Genomic DNA, 14,372 nt, shown 5'->3' on the forward strand with positions numbered 1-14,372 from the left:
AAAAAATCCCCAAACTGTATCTTTTAAGAGGGTAAATATTCTGGTAGGTAAATTATATCTCAATTATGCTGTTACAAATATAACTGCAATGTAGCAACCCTAACTTAATAGAAGTCACTTTTAGTCATTAGCATCTTAGATCTTAACTTCGGCAGAATAGGGCCCTGAAGAGATGGCACCCAGAACACAGAGAAACTATAAGGGAAAAAGATCGATCTAAAGTCTGGGGGATGAGAGGATGTGTGTGTGCAAAAGTGTGTGGGGTCTCTCTTGGAAAGAAAGGAAACACAGGCACTTAAGGCTTGTAGAAGAATGAGACAAATTTCATCTGCTTTGGATTTTCCAGAGAGTCATACTGGATTATCTTTTTTATTCTGCGCTGGAATTATAGTTGATAGAAGTTCTGGCATTTGCAGCTGTCCAGAAGAAAGAGCAATATGCAGTATCAGACAAAAGGGAAAAAGGAAGTACACAGAGGCAAAATCTGAGGTTATGTGAGTCTGATTTTAAAACGTAGAAAGGCAGTAGTCTGTGGAGGACAGGTGCATTTATCTAGAAGACTCTAATAGTTAATCTCTGGGTCAACGCATTTAGGTCAGCCCTATCTTGGCTACAGGTGGGATCAATTTAAAGGATTAGAAGTGTGACTCTAAATCCTAATCCAGGTCTTGGTCTGGAGATGCTTAAGGGTGATTTTAGAAAGGTTTACTATCCCTCTCAATTATTTACCATATTAATGGAATTTCTCAACAGACTGGAGTCCTTGGCAGGATTATGATGATTACGATGGAAATGGACACACTGGGGTAGCTGTGCTAGAGATTTGCATGCACAGGCAGCAAATTGAAGACATTTGAGCGGTGAACTGCATGGTAAGTAGGTAGCAGTTCTTTTTTATAAGAAAGATTGTAATAGGAAGAAAACCATAGCCTACTTGTGAGCTCAGACTCTCACTAAGATAGATTAGTTTTACTGTAGTGTATGGAGAAAAAAGAGGTTTAAAAAGAATGAAAAAAAGGAAAGAAAGAGGAAAGAGAGGCTTCCACTTTTAAATCAAGATTTGCTCTTAGAGGACCACCTTCAAACTTTCATTTAGCTTGTCTTATGATTCTTTTTAGTTCTTCCGATGTGTTGTACAAGCAGTTAATTTGATTCAGGCTGTAACTGCAAAGATCAGTCTCCCGTAGAAGTCCTCTGCTTGACAAGATAGGATGAGAAGCCATTTTCCTCAGAGCTATTTGTCATAGTCTTTTTCTGTATATGTTTAAAGAATAGTGTTTTCCTTGTGAAACTTGGCTTTCCACCAGATTGTGAAAGTTACCCAAAATGAAATGATGCATCTTTATGCACTAGCCAATTTCCATGGAAGCCTGATCCCATGCAGGTGTTCATACCTGAGTTACCTAGGTAATGACCCAGAATAACTGTGGGTCACTAGTATTCTATTTCCAAAATTTTATACCTTCAGATTTCGTTTTAGTTATGTCCATATTTCCCATTAACCTCAGGAATCCTTCAGCTGGTATGTTCTGAAGGCAATAGACAATGTCTTTTACACATGAGCTTTATAATTTTCTCTTTAAATCCATACTTGCAGGTGAAGGCTTAAGGAATCCTTTCTCCCTCCCTCAGATTCTCCTTCCTTTTCTTCCTTCTTTTTTAAAAAATATATTTCTTTCATTAAATTTTGGGATGGTGGATCAAATCCTACAGCAACACAGATTTTTCTGATTCTCTAGGGCGTCCTAGCAGAGTTAGAAGTGCCATTTATCGCATTGAATGCAGGACATACATAGAAGAAAGAGTGTAAATCCAAACCTTCAGCTTGGAGGATTGTTTACCTTGCATTTAACAATGAAGAACAACAACAATAGAGGAATGAATGCCAAGGGGCACTTTCTCACCTACATTTGAAGAAGAACCTATGTAATAAATGTGTAAACTTGGGAAATGCTTTTGGAAAGCAAACGTTTTACAATCTGGGATGTGGGTTATACTTAGAATAGAAGTCTATCACTTTAATATGGAAGGCTGTGGCTAAAGATCCCTGCATTTTTCTACTCAAAAAATGGTCCCTCTCCCTTTGCCAACCTGCATCTTATACTTAAAAGTATTATAATATTAGACACTAATTATTCTGGCACAAATACGGCCCCACTCCATTAAGAACGAACACTATTGGTTAGGGAGGAACAGGAGAAAGACCATTATCATTCATTTACATTTCAATGCAAATTGTTTAAAGAGCCTTTTTCCTCCTCTCCAGTTGTTTTTCAATCCATTAATGAAGAGAGCAGAGAGAAGTGGGTAGGCTAGAGGTTTGAAAGCAAGCTTTACCTACTTGATAATTGTGACAAATGTGCATCCTGACTAAGACCTGACTGAGACCTTTCCAAGCACATACCAGTTTAAGAAATTTCCTCATGCTCAACATCTCTTCTCCACTATTTAGTCAACAAATATTTGTTGAGCCTTTATTATGTGTCAGGTACCATGCAGGGCCCTATAGATAGAATCATAAGCAAATGTAAGCAGAAGACTTACAAACTTGGACTTACATATGCACATACAGTATTACTTTCCACATGTTTGCTTTTTCTGTTGAGTTTTCTTGACAAGGTCCCTATGCTCCTCTTTATTGTTTTTGGTTTCACTCCTAGCACAAACCAGGTACTTTTTCTTTTTTGTCTTGTCTTTTTGAGAGAGGGTCTCGCCCTGCAGTTCAGGCTGGCCTTGAGCTCACTTTGTAACCCAGGCTGGTCTCAAACTCGCAATGATCCTTCTGCCTCAGCCTCTCAAGTGCTTGGATTACAGGCATGTGCCGCCATACCTGGCACAAACCAGGTTCTTAATGTGTATTTGTTAATAATGAGGATAACTAATGGCTTAAGGCATCCAGATTTTCAGCATACCATAACACCAGCATTGAAGGAGAGGGGGATCTTCATATCATAAGTACTTGAAAGAGGATTTTAGGTCAAAATTAAGAACAATCAGGAACTGGATCTACCAGGGAGAAGTAAATAGAAACTACTTGTGGATATCGAACTCTAATAAAAAGTTAATTAGAACGGCAAAGGCCAGGAAAGCTTTCTGAGTTTTCAATGAACTCAGAAAGCAGCTTAGTAGCACAAAAAAGTACCAACCTAGAAGAGTGCAGAAGTACAGGAGCAATATGTATCAGAGAAGAAAGGGACTTGTAGATCCTATAGTCCAATTTAGAGGGAACAAAAGTGAGACCTAGAGGAAGGGTCAAAAGTCACAGGTTGAGGAAACAGGAAAGTTTGATCCTGGACCCTAGCCTTCTGCTTCCCAATGCCATCCTCTTTCCAAACAGCAAGGAAGAACCAATATTTATTAAAAGACTAATGTGTGCTTGGCAGTTTGACTTATATAAATCCTTATCTCATAAGGATTAAACTAAATTTACCTCTGTTTTGCAGATTGGCATTTGAGAATTGGAGATATTATTGCTAAAAGATATAACCCCAAGACTTGCATGAGTTTTACATTGAATACAATGTGACTAGTGGCCCATCCCCAGTTGTGCAAGAGTGTGTCTTCAGTCGCGTAAGCAGGTTGTCCCAGGGCTAGACTTAAGTGCTACATAGCGCCCTATTCTTTCCAGTTGGATAATAAATTTCTGGTAGCTCTTCTCAATGTATTCTGTTCCTCTCTTTCTTTGCATAATTTATTCTTTCTCTCTTTCTTGAGACAGGGTATTGTTATGTAGTCTAGGCTTGCCTTAAACTCACCATGGACCCCAAGCTAGCCTTGAACTCCTAATAATTCTCCTGCCTTAGCTTCCTGAGTGCTGGTGTCATAGTCAGGCCCCACTACACCGAGCCATAATTTAATTTTTATGGGAAACGGAAGAGTTTATTTTTTACAATACAACCGAATCATTCAAATTCCTTTTGAGTAGCGTAGAAGGTACAGTGATGGTAGTCTCCATAATTTTATAGATTAGAAGCTGTCGATAAGCCTTCTAGTACAGTGCTCAGTTATGTGGGGTGCAAATCCCTGTGCTGTCCTGATGTGCCCTCGGGCAAGTTACTGTATTTCTGAATATCAGTTCCCTCATCTGTTAGTAATGGTGGTAATTCCTATGTTAAGAGCTATGAAGAATTTTTAATGACAAATACATATGTATTTCAAATTTTTTATGTCATCTATATTTACTAGTGTTTGTCAACAGAAAAGGACTAGACATAATGACCAACACAGTAGCAATGATGAACCCTAATGGCCACATTGTACTCTTTTTTTTTTTTTTCAGTAAAGGGGGTTGAACCCAGGACGTTTGGCCTGAGGTACATCCTCAGCCATTTTTAAATTTATGTATTTTTATGCGCTGTTAGTACATGTTTGCGGTATATAATGTTTCCATCCCTGGTGTGGAGCTGGTGCATGTACAGGACACATCTTAGTTCCTTTTTTTCACCCCTTTCCTGCCCCCACCTCTCGATCCCCTTCCCATGTGAGAAAGATCTGTCACTATACTTCCTATTATTTATCTTTTATTTTGCTCTTTATTTATAATTTGAGTTTCTCATGTAAGAGGAAACCATGCAGTATTGCAGCTTATATATCTGATTTACTCCATACAAAGAGTGTATCTCAGTGTTTGATACACAGCAAGCCCTCAGTACATTTTACCCTTTTTTATTTCATGTGATAATTTATAACTTAAATGTGGAGATTCTGGGAAAGAAACTATCAAACTAGTGTGTTCAGGGGAGAGGAAGGAGTTGATTGACTTCTTTTTTAGTCCATCTTGTGTTGTTATAACAAAATATGGTAGTGAGACCGGGTACTTTATAAAGAAAGAGGATTATTAAGCATATAGTTCTAGAGGTAGGAAAGTTCAAGGTCACACTCATACAACTGCTTCACATGAAGTCCTCGTACTACATCATAACATGGCAGATGGTATCCCACGGCAGGAGCATCTGAAAGAGGAAGGAGTGAATGAGTGTGCAGAAGAGGTCACATGGCAAGAGGGACCGAGGGGTTCACTTTATAAGAACACACACTTGAGAAATAATCCATATCGGTTACAGTGAGAAGTCATTCCTTTAGACAAAAATGTTAATCCTTCTTAAAGGCCTAATACCTTTTAAAGGTCTCACCCCTTCTTAACACCATTTTATTGGAGACCAAGACTCAACATGAGTTTTGGCAGGTACAAGCCATTTCCAAATTATAGCACTTCACTTGCCTTATTTCTGTGAATAGGACTCTGTTCCACATAGAGATTTGCTGCAGCGGTTGCCCATTCTTATGGCTGTACATAGGTTCTGTAAGGACAGAGATGTCATGCAGTTTAACATCTTCGACACACAAAAGACCAGAAACATGTCCCTCCCATGCTAACTCAAAGAGGTTGTTCCTGGAGGCTCCTGGCTGTCTAATTTTGCCATGACAGAGAAAACAGTGGGGCTGGAGGAAAGTGGGAAAGGAAGCATGATGACAGCTCAGTTGGTGGCCCATACTTTACATTTTATTGTGTATCTGACCTTTGTGCCTTCAACAATGTACACAGAATAGATTATTTTACAAGAAAGAGTTTGGATGTTATTATCTTTGAAGGTCTAAGAATAAATGTGAGGTGCTTATGCATATAATCAGTCCAGAACCACATTTCTGCTATTCCCAAAGCAAAGTTGGAAGTTCCTCCACTTCCAACGGACACCCTCCTCAGCCTCTGGCTCATGTTATTTTGTGTGATGTCTCATTCCTCATCCTTTTTTTTTTGTACCAGGAATCGAACTCAGGACCTTGCGCTTGCCAGGCAGGTGCTTGTGCCGCTGAGCTATATCCCTCCTTGTCTCTGTCTTGGTTACTTCTCTCTCGTTGCTGAGACAAAATATCCAATGCCCAAAATGAAGGAAGGAAAGGTTTATTTAGCTTATAGTTGGTGGAGGTTTCAGTCCATACTTGGCTGGCTCCGAGGCAGAAGGTAGCAAAGCAACAAGAGCAAAGGGGGGAATGGCAGCCGAACAGCAAAGCAGCCAGAGCAGAAAGGGAGGAATGGTGGCAAGCAGCTTCTTTCCCTGCCTTACTTTGTAAACAGGCTACCCCCACCTAAGGGGCATGTAGCTCTCACATAATCTCCATGCCCTCCTCTTCCACAGGCTCAGGATGGATACAAAGTAAGCACCCTGGCTTCCTGCTGAGTCACTTAGCCAAACCTCTAGACTCCCCAAGTTGACACAATGTATCAACCATAACACCCTCCATGTCCTTTTTTGACCCTCATTTAAATCAGCTTGCACCTGTGTGTGAATGTAGGCAAGCTTTTATGCTGAGTGTTAAGATGCATTGGGTGAACCCCACATTGATCTCTTAAGCAGGCAGGATTTTTTAAAAAAGGATGGGTGACAGCCAAGATCACAACAAATAAGATTGGGACAGGAAAAATTGTTGTTGGCAACAAATAATCAGTTGGGACTGACCAGTGCACACCGGTGCTGATTATCACCCTTAAGAAAACCATGCTATTATTTTGATATTTCATTAGAATTAAGGATTTACTAAGGATTTTCCTTATTAACAATGCTCCTCGGGAAGTAATTCTTCTTATGCCCACTCAGGGCATTCCTGACCTTGGATCAACTTTTTATACATTCATTTCACAAACATTTGTTTGATGTATACTATGTGCTGGGCATTTTGCTCTCTAGAATCTCTAGGAGCTCCCAGTCCACTGGGGTCTGTTTTCCGTGGAGAGATGCCTTCATTATGCTCCCTTCTTAGGTTTAAAAGTGTGAAGTTCTATAAATAAGGAGATATGGAACAGTTCTGTATTTTTTGTCACTACATAGACCAAAAATATGAACACTTTACAATCACAGGGATACATTTTATAGTGAGCAGAAAAAGGAGGCACAGGTGAAGACAAAATGAAGTCACCCTGGAGGTGTTCACTGGGGCTGCATGAAGTAGAGAACACCTCAGTTAGGTTCTACTGATAGAGTTCATCAGCAGGACCTGGAAGAGGACTGTGGGAGGATTGAGGGGGTGTTTCAGGCAGAGAGGATGAATATCCCAACTCCTTGGCTTCACAGAGAATGGAAGATTTGCCTGAAGAGCTACATGAAATTTACTATAGCATGAAGAAAGAACGCTTAGAGATAGGGTTGTAGAGAAAGGCATGAGCCAGATAGGCAAAGGCTTTGCTTTTGTCATCTGGAAAGAGTTCTCTCCATGTGCTGACTCTACTTCATTAACTGCTCTTTACGTTTTGCTCATTGTAGTCCATCACCTTGCACCTTACTCTCTGACTAAATGCAATGGATGCCTTCCTATCTTTAGCTTACTTGGCCCATGAGCAGAGTACAATGTTGAAACATACTTTCCATCCTCAAAATTTCATTTTCCTAGAATTATAAAATCCCACTATCTCCTGGATTTTGCTGTTTTTCAGGACTTGTCGGTCTCTATGATCTCCTCCTCTCTGACTGATCCTTAAGTGTTGTGGGTTCTCAGAGTTTTGTCCTTGATATTTTTAACCCTGGAATAATTAATCTTCATTTCTCAAGCTCTTCACTAAAGTTCTCTTCATTTTTCATTATTTCTCATATGCACAAAATGGTCTCCCTGCCTCTAATTTCCCCCCTGCTAACCCATTCTTTACACTGCTATTAGAGTGATCCTTTCAAATGAAATCTGATAGTACTGCTTCTTCACTTGAAATCATGTTTAAGGACTGGATCATGGCATATAGGACTCTTGGTGATCTGACCCTTTCCTTGACTGGTATCACAGACCCAAGCAGAACAAACGCTTTGGAATTCTGAAAATCTAACATTATAGATGTAGCTTAATTTCTGAATCTTCCTGCATATTGTTCTGCAGTCTGGAAGCTTCTTAGCACCAACTCCCCTTGCACCTGCTTTCACTTGGCTACCGTTTTTAAATTTAATTTTTGTTAATGTATGTTTGGAATATGTAATAGGTGCATTCATCATGGCCAATTGGTCCATATACCTATTGTGTCTTGATCCTTTTTTAATCCCCCCCCATTTCCTCAATCCCCACATCCCTTTCCATCACCACAAAAATCTATCTCCCTGTTTCCTATCATCTGTCATTTATTTTGCTCTTAGAATTATTTATACATTTCCCCCTCATAGTCAATGTAAAGATACCTCCCTTCTCCTCTTTTCCCTCCTTCAATCTGGGTTTAGGTAATTCTTCCTATTTTTTGTTACCTGGGTTATCTGAAACAGAACACTTTTTATTTGGGTACATTTAAAGCTATAATAATGATATGAGTAATATAATGCTAATGGCATGCCAGGCCTTGTTGTAAGCACTTGCTGTATACTAATTCATGCAATCATCACAATATACTGTGAGGCGGGTAGCTATTACAGAAGTTAAATCGCCAAGAGTTGGTGATGGATTGAATGGGAGGGCAGAGAAAGAGTTCAGTAGTTCCAAGGTTTCTGATTGCAGAAAGTAGGCCAATAGTGGATAGAGGTGACATCTACTGAGATAAGGAGTACAGGAAAGGAGTTGTAGTTGGGCCGAGGGGAAGGAAATTTTCAATTTGGAGGAATGCCTTTCTTTTATAACATATTTCTAAAAGTTTCAGAAATAATGTGGGTAACAAATTTTTCCTCTGCTTGACAGGCATTTGGAAACGCCACTGTCCACCTCAGGAGAGCAGAATAACCCTCCAGTGTCTGATTATTAGCTTGCCGGAAGCAGGAGGGCTATGTTCCTGGGACCCTGGCCTTTTTCTTGCCTTATGCTTTGGTGTGCGGTTCCCAGAAGACTGTCAGGATGCCATGGCCTTGCATCTTCCAAACTCCAGTGGTGCTTGTGTCTGCTGGTCCTTACATCTCTTCTGCAACAGGGCTGGACAGTCCCTTACAAAATAGGGGTGTTAGGCCCTTGGACTTGTGATCCATTGTTTTCAAAGGCTCTGCCTGAGGTTGCTGCTCGATTAGCAATTGAGCGAATCAACCGGGACTCATCTTTTAATCTGGGTTACTCTTTTGACTACGTGATTCTCAGTGAAGACTGCCAGACTTCGAGAGCCCTCTCCAGTTTCATTTCCTACCACCAGATGGCCTCAGGATTTATTGGACCTGCCAATCCTGGCTACTGCGAGGCAGCCTCGCTCCTGGGAAACAGCTGGGGCAAAGGGATTTTCTCTTGGGCTTGTGTGAATTATGAATTAGACAATAAAAATAGCTACCAGACCTTCTCTCGGACACTCCCTGCTTCCATTCGGGTACTCGTAACTGTCATGAAATATTTCCAGTGGGCTCACGCTGGGGTCATTTCCTCAGAGGAAGACCTTTGGGTGCACACAGCCAATCGAGTTGCAAGTGCTCTTCGGAGCCACGGCCTACCTGTAGGGGTCGTCCTGACCACGGGACAAGACAGCCAAAGCATTCGGAAAGCTCTTCAGCGGATTCGCCAGGCAGACAGAATTCGCAGTGAGTGTTTGCTTGCTCCAGGCTAAGGTTTAAACGTGGCTTCAGTGAAAGAAAAGACAATCTCCAAAAGATTTTCCACCCTCAGACCTAGGCTAGCATGTTCCTCCCTAGTTGTTTATGCCTTTGCCCTCTTTCACTCACTCTCGGACCCCAGAACTCCCATTTCCACAGAGCCTTATGGACTCAACAGAGGTACAATACTCTGTGGCTCTTACGCACATGGATACCACTATCTGTTTTCAGCACCGGGGTAAGGGATGAATGGCATCAGCGTACTTTAGCCACACACACTCTCTGTCCTTAGGACTGTGATAGTTTTACAGGAACTAAAAGGAGGCGTTCTTATGGCTTTGTTTTTATCTATTCTAGTCACCGAGGAGATATTTACCTTAAACTTCCTTCAAGGCATTTTTCTTCACAGGTACCTACTGCCCTTGTGTTACCACATCTCACTTAGAAACTGTCTTCTCTGGACCTCCAAATACTGCCCTTCCTCCAAAGCAGGGCTTTTCTCCAAGTAACATTAAGTTAATTGACAAGGAAGCTACTTAGCTAATAAATAAAGCATATGAAAATGAGAAAATTGCTTAACTATTAACAGGGTTTCTCTTACAAAGTAAATTTTATGTTCAAAGATGATTCTTGCAGAAACAATAGGAAAATAAGCAAATGATTTGACCCACTGAAGCCACCTTCACCAAGGCAAGCTGGGTGGATATTTGTTTGGATATTTATGGGGGGTGTTTTTGCCCTCTGGAATCAGATCTTTTACTTGCACTTACAGCAAGACTTTTTGATACTTGGCTTTGATTTCTCTTTCTATTCAATTTTTTAATCTCCACTTTACCTTCCTCTGGATGTGCTCATTCGCAGCCACTCCACTATTTTAGGACAGATAACTCAGAAAGTACTTGTTAGACTGATTACTTCTAGTTTTAGTCCTGGTCCTAGCTATTTCCTTACCTTACAGTGGGCTTCTCAGAGAATGGTCCAGCTTAGTCTTGCCTTATAACCAGAGGAATATTTTAAGTTTCACGTGTCTCCAGTGCTGTACCTTAATCATGATCATTATGGGAGGATGAGGGCAAAAGTTTTTAGTTCCAGGAACTACAATAGTCTGCTTCCAGTTCTAGTCTACAAGATCTTATAATGTTAATCAACCAGTGTGGACTTGGTCACCTCATGATAAAGCTTGATATTTTCAAAACAGTACACACGATTATTTTTAAAGATATGAGACCTTTTGCAGGGAGGAACCATGCCAGAAACAGGCTAACATGTTCAGTATTATAACTTCATAATATGTTACAAAGCTTCAGGGAGGCTAGTGTCTCTTGCAAGTTTACACTCCATGAATGTTTCACATCCCACCCAAATAGTATACTTTGAAAGGACATTTTGGCCTCTAGCATGAAATGTTAAATAAATCTAGGCCCTGAAGCTCTTTGGGCTGTCAAAGGCAAAGAACACCCCCCATGAATATCCAAACAAAGCTGAGAGGAACTAGGATGTCAGACTGAGAAGAATTAGGGTTGAGCATTCACTGTGCACAACCGCTATGAGGCAGGGAGGTAGCAAATGTATGTATTATTGCCCTACCATTAAAGATTCACTTATTTAAGTCAAGGGTTCTCTGGCTGCATCCTGGAATTGCCAGGATGTCTGCTCAAAATGCCTAGTGCCAAAGTTCCATGGCCAGAGATTCTGATTGAGTTGGTCTGTGGTGGAGGCCCAGCAAAGTTATTTTAAACAGTTTCCCATGTGCTTGTTAAGTACAGCCAGAGTTGAGGACCACTGCTTTAAGTTAATGAAAATGTAAACAAATGTCTTTTACTTGGAGTGACCTGTCAGTTTTTGTCTTAATATCATTTTGCTTAGTTGAATTGTTTTCATTCTAACTGTATGGATGAATCTACTGAAGAAAGAATGTTGAGATATGGAGGAAAACTCCAAAGAGAATGGTTTTGGAGCCAAAAAATATATAGCGTGAGTAACGAGGACGGCAACAGCACATGGAGGAGGGACTCAGAAAGAGACATACAGGGAGTCAAAGTTCTTCACTCCAGGCCTTTTTTCTTATGATTTCTAAACAAAGGTGGATTTAGATGAGGCATACTGGGACCTCAGTGACATGAGTTAGAACGTGAGCAGGGAATGTGAGCTGTCAGGTGGGCTGTGGACTGAGAAGGACTCCAGGCAGCTCATTGTATGATGTATGATTGAAAACTATGGTGCATGTTTAAATAAAAAAAAACCCCTTACAGTAAAAAGCACATTGTCATTAATTCCCCTCACCACACTCCCCCAGTCTTTGAACACTTATCCTACCATTCTTGTCACTTTCTGAAGCAGTTCTGAAAATCCTCTTTTGTGCCTTTGCACAGTGCCAGAGCCAGTGAAGAAGGTGGATGAGGACACACCATAATGTTTTTATGAAACTGCTTTTCTGTCGGATGGCACTTTGGCAGCAGCATTCACTGTATTTTTATCATACCTCCTAAAGACACTCCTTAGGACCTCCAGAACTGGTTCAGATAGTGGCAAGAATGATGGGATAAGTGTGTCCAATGGGAGGGGGAGTACTTTGAGGGATTAATGACAGTGTGTCTTTTACTGAAATAAAAATTTAAATTGAAATATTTATTGTATATTTTGATCACTCCTTGACAATGTTTAAAGGAGTGTGTTGTACCCACAATTGGTATGGCCAGGTGTTGGTATCTGAGGGGATGCATACTGGTGATTGAGGTGCGGCAGGACTTGTGGAAGGCGAGTGAATGTTAAAGTAAAATAGCCCTATGCTTGTTGTCCATTAGATTATTATTAATTGAGAATGGTGCCCTAGACTACAGGAGCGTGAGAAGCAAGATCCAGTGAATGAACAAAAATGAAATTATTAGGGCTATAGCCAAGTGGCCTAGGATTCAGAAGCATATCTCTGGTGCCATTAGAAAACAAGATCAGGTATGAAACAGCCAGAATCCAGTGAGTATGGATGAGGCCAATATTGCAGTGAGGAAGGTTGCAACACACCAGGCAGAGCACATATCACACAAAACCTCTAGTGAATTTTTCAGTTCCTCTCAACTAGTGGGACTGAGGCTGGCATGTAGTCCTCCTGGCTGTTTCCTATCTTGACTGCGAAGAACTAAAAAGGCACTGGAATTTTTATGTGACCTCAGCTCAGAAGGACTGCGGAAGGCAGGTTTTTCCTATTTTGCTGTCTGTGGGGCTACTTTTTAACAATGTGGACCCCCAAGTAAACCTTAAGAAAAGAGCTCTGTGACATACGCAGTACAATTTCAAGGGACTCTTTCCTTTGGATGGGGCCTGGCAATATTTGCAAGTAAGAGAACTAGTTGCAAGTTTGGTTTTGTCAGATTTGTTCACAGTAACAACGATAGCATTCTCATGTGACAGTGGTAGTGGTGATGGTAATGATGGGGGCGATAGGGGAGGAAGGGACGAGAAGATCAGGCCATAACTGGCTGGTAGGCCACTTCTGTCTCTTATAAATTACTGTTTCCAATTAGGAAATATCACGGGATCCTTATTGGGATTATTAGAGACAGTGTCTTTCTTAGAGATGGGTGTAGGCCATGTTTACACAGTATCAAGGCGATGGTAAGTCTAATAGTAAAGTAAGAGTAGCAATACTACTACTACTACTATTACTACTACTTTTACTACTAGCTGCAGACTCCTGTAAGGGGAAACAACAGAGAAGTTATTAGATATTATCCAGAGACAATAATCATAATACTATTTTACATGTAAACAGCACTCTACAGTTTACAGAATATTTGCTTAACATCAAACATTATCCAGGAGATACTTTTTTTCAAGTTTTAAACTATCTATAAGTCTCTCAGGAAGAACTACGTAGGTGTAGACCTTATTAACACCAAAGAAAGGGGTAAATACAGTCTCATAGACCTTATTAACACCAAAGAAAGGGGTAAATACAGTCTCATAGACCTTATTAACACCAAAGAAAGGGGTAAATACAGTCTCGTAGCAGGGGAATTCAGCCTATTCCAGATTGTCATTTCCCTTAATCCTTGGGAGAGATTGGCAGTTATTTTTGTATAGGCAAATGGGAGAGGTATTAATCAAACACAAAATCCTTAATTTACAGTCAAGGCTACTATATTGGATTATGTAGGCCGTGCCCTGCACAGAGAAACCTAGCTAAGTGGGCATGAGGTGCAAAGTCTGGTCCACTCTCTCCTCCTCAAACCAGGAATTCTGTTGGACGTCTTTCATCAAATGGCACAAAAGAATGTTCATTCACTGAGCAGAGGAGCTGTAGAATTACATTCTCCTCAGAGGTGATCTTTTTCTCATTTCTACAAAGGTGGCAGGAGGCCCTAACTATGGCTCTTTAGAGAACTTTGCAAATGACTATTTCAGACTCTCTTTTCTCCTCACCATTTGCCAATTTGCCAATCATTTTGAAGCTTTGATGATTGTGAATGCTTTTTTTTTTTTTAGTTCAAGCTTACCTGGTTTTTGGAGTATTTGGCACTTCCTTTAAACCCTTCCAAATTGAGAATCATTCATTACAATATGACATAGTCAGAAAGACCTTTTGTTCTTCCAAAATTAGATATCTCATTGTTCATACGTTTGTGCCAGAAAGTTGGCTAGATTCTTTCCATCAAAGATTCCTGTACATAAAATAAGAATAATAACAAAACAGTGATGATAATTGTTAATATTTATTGGTCTTTTGTTATGTGATAGTCATTTGGCAAGGAATTTGTATGCACAATTTCAATTCTTGTATTGCTCCTATGAAGTAATGCTAATTGTTGTTTACCAACTCTTTGGATAAGAATTCTGAGGTTGAGGGCTGGGGATTTAGCTCAGTGGCAAAAGCACCTGCCTGGCAAGCGCAAGGTCGTGAGTTCGGTT

At 40.5% G+C, this 14,372-nt stretch overlaps 1 protein-coding gene across 1 annotated transcript in view; it reads left to right on the top strand.

Annotated features, from left to right (window-relative positions):
- Window positions 1-8,725: 8,725 nt before the first annotated feature.
- Gucy2f (guanylate cyclase 2F, retinal) overlaps window positions 8,726-14,372 on the top strand; it is a 106,317-nt gene continuing 100,670 nt past the window's right edge. The window contains exon 1 of the mRNA XM_013504522.1: window positions 8,726-9,455. Coding sequence (XP_013359976.1) covers window positions 8,726-9,455 — 730 coding nt within the window. The remainder of the gene's footprint in view (window positions 9,456-14,372) is intronic.

The sequence above is a fragment of the Chinchilla lanigera genome, unplaced genomic scaffold (assembly GCF_000276665.1).
Source record: "Chinchilla lanigera isolate Chin_1 unplaced genomic scaffold, ChiLan1.0 scaffold00089, whole genome shotgun sequence".
Classification (NCBI taxonomy): domain Eukaryota; kingdom Metazoa; phylum Chordata; class Mammalia; order Rodentia; family Chinchillidae; genus Chinchilla; species Chinchilla lanigera.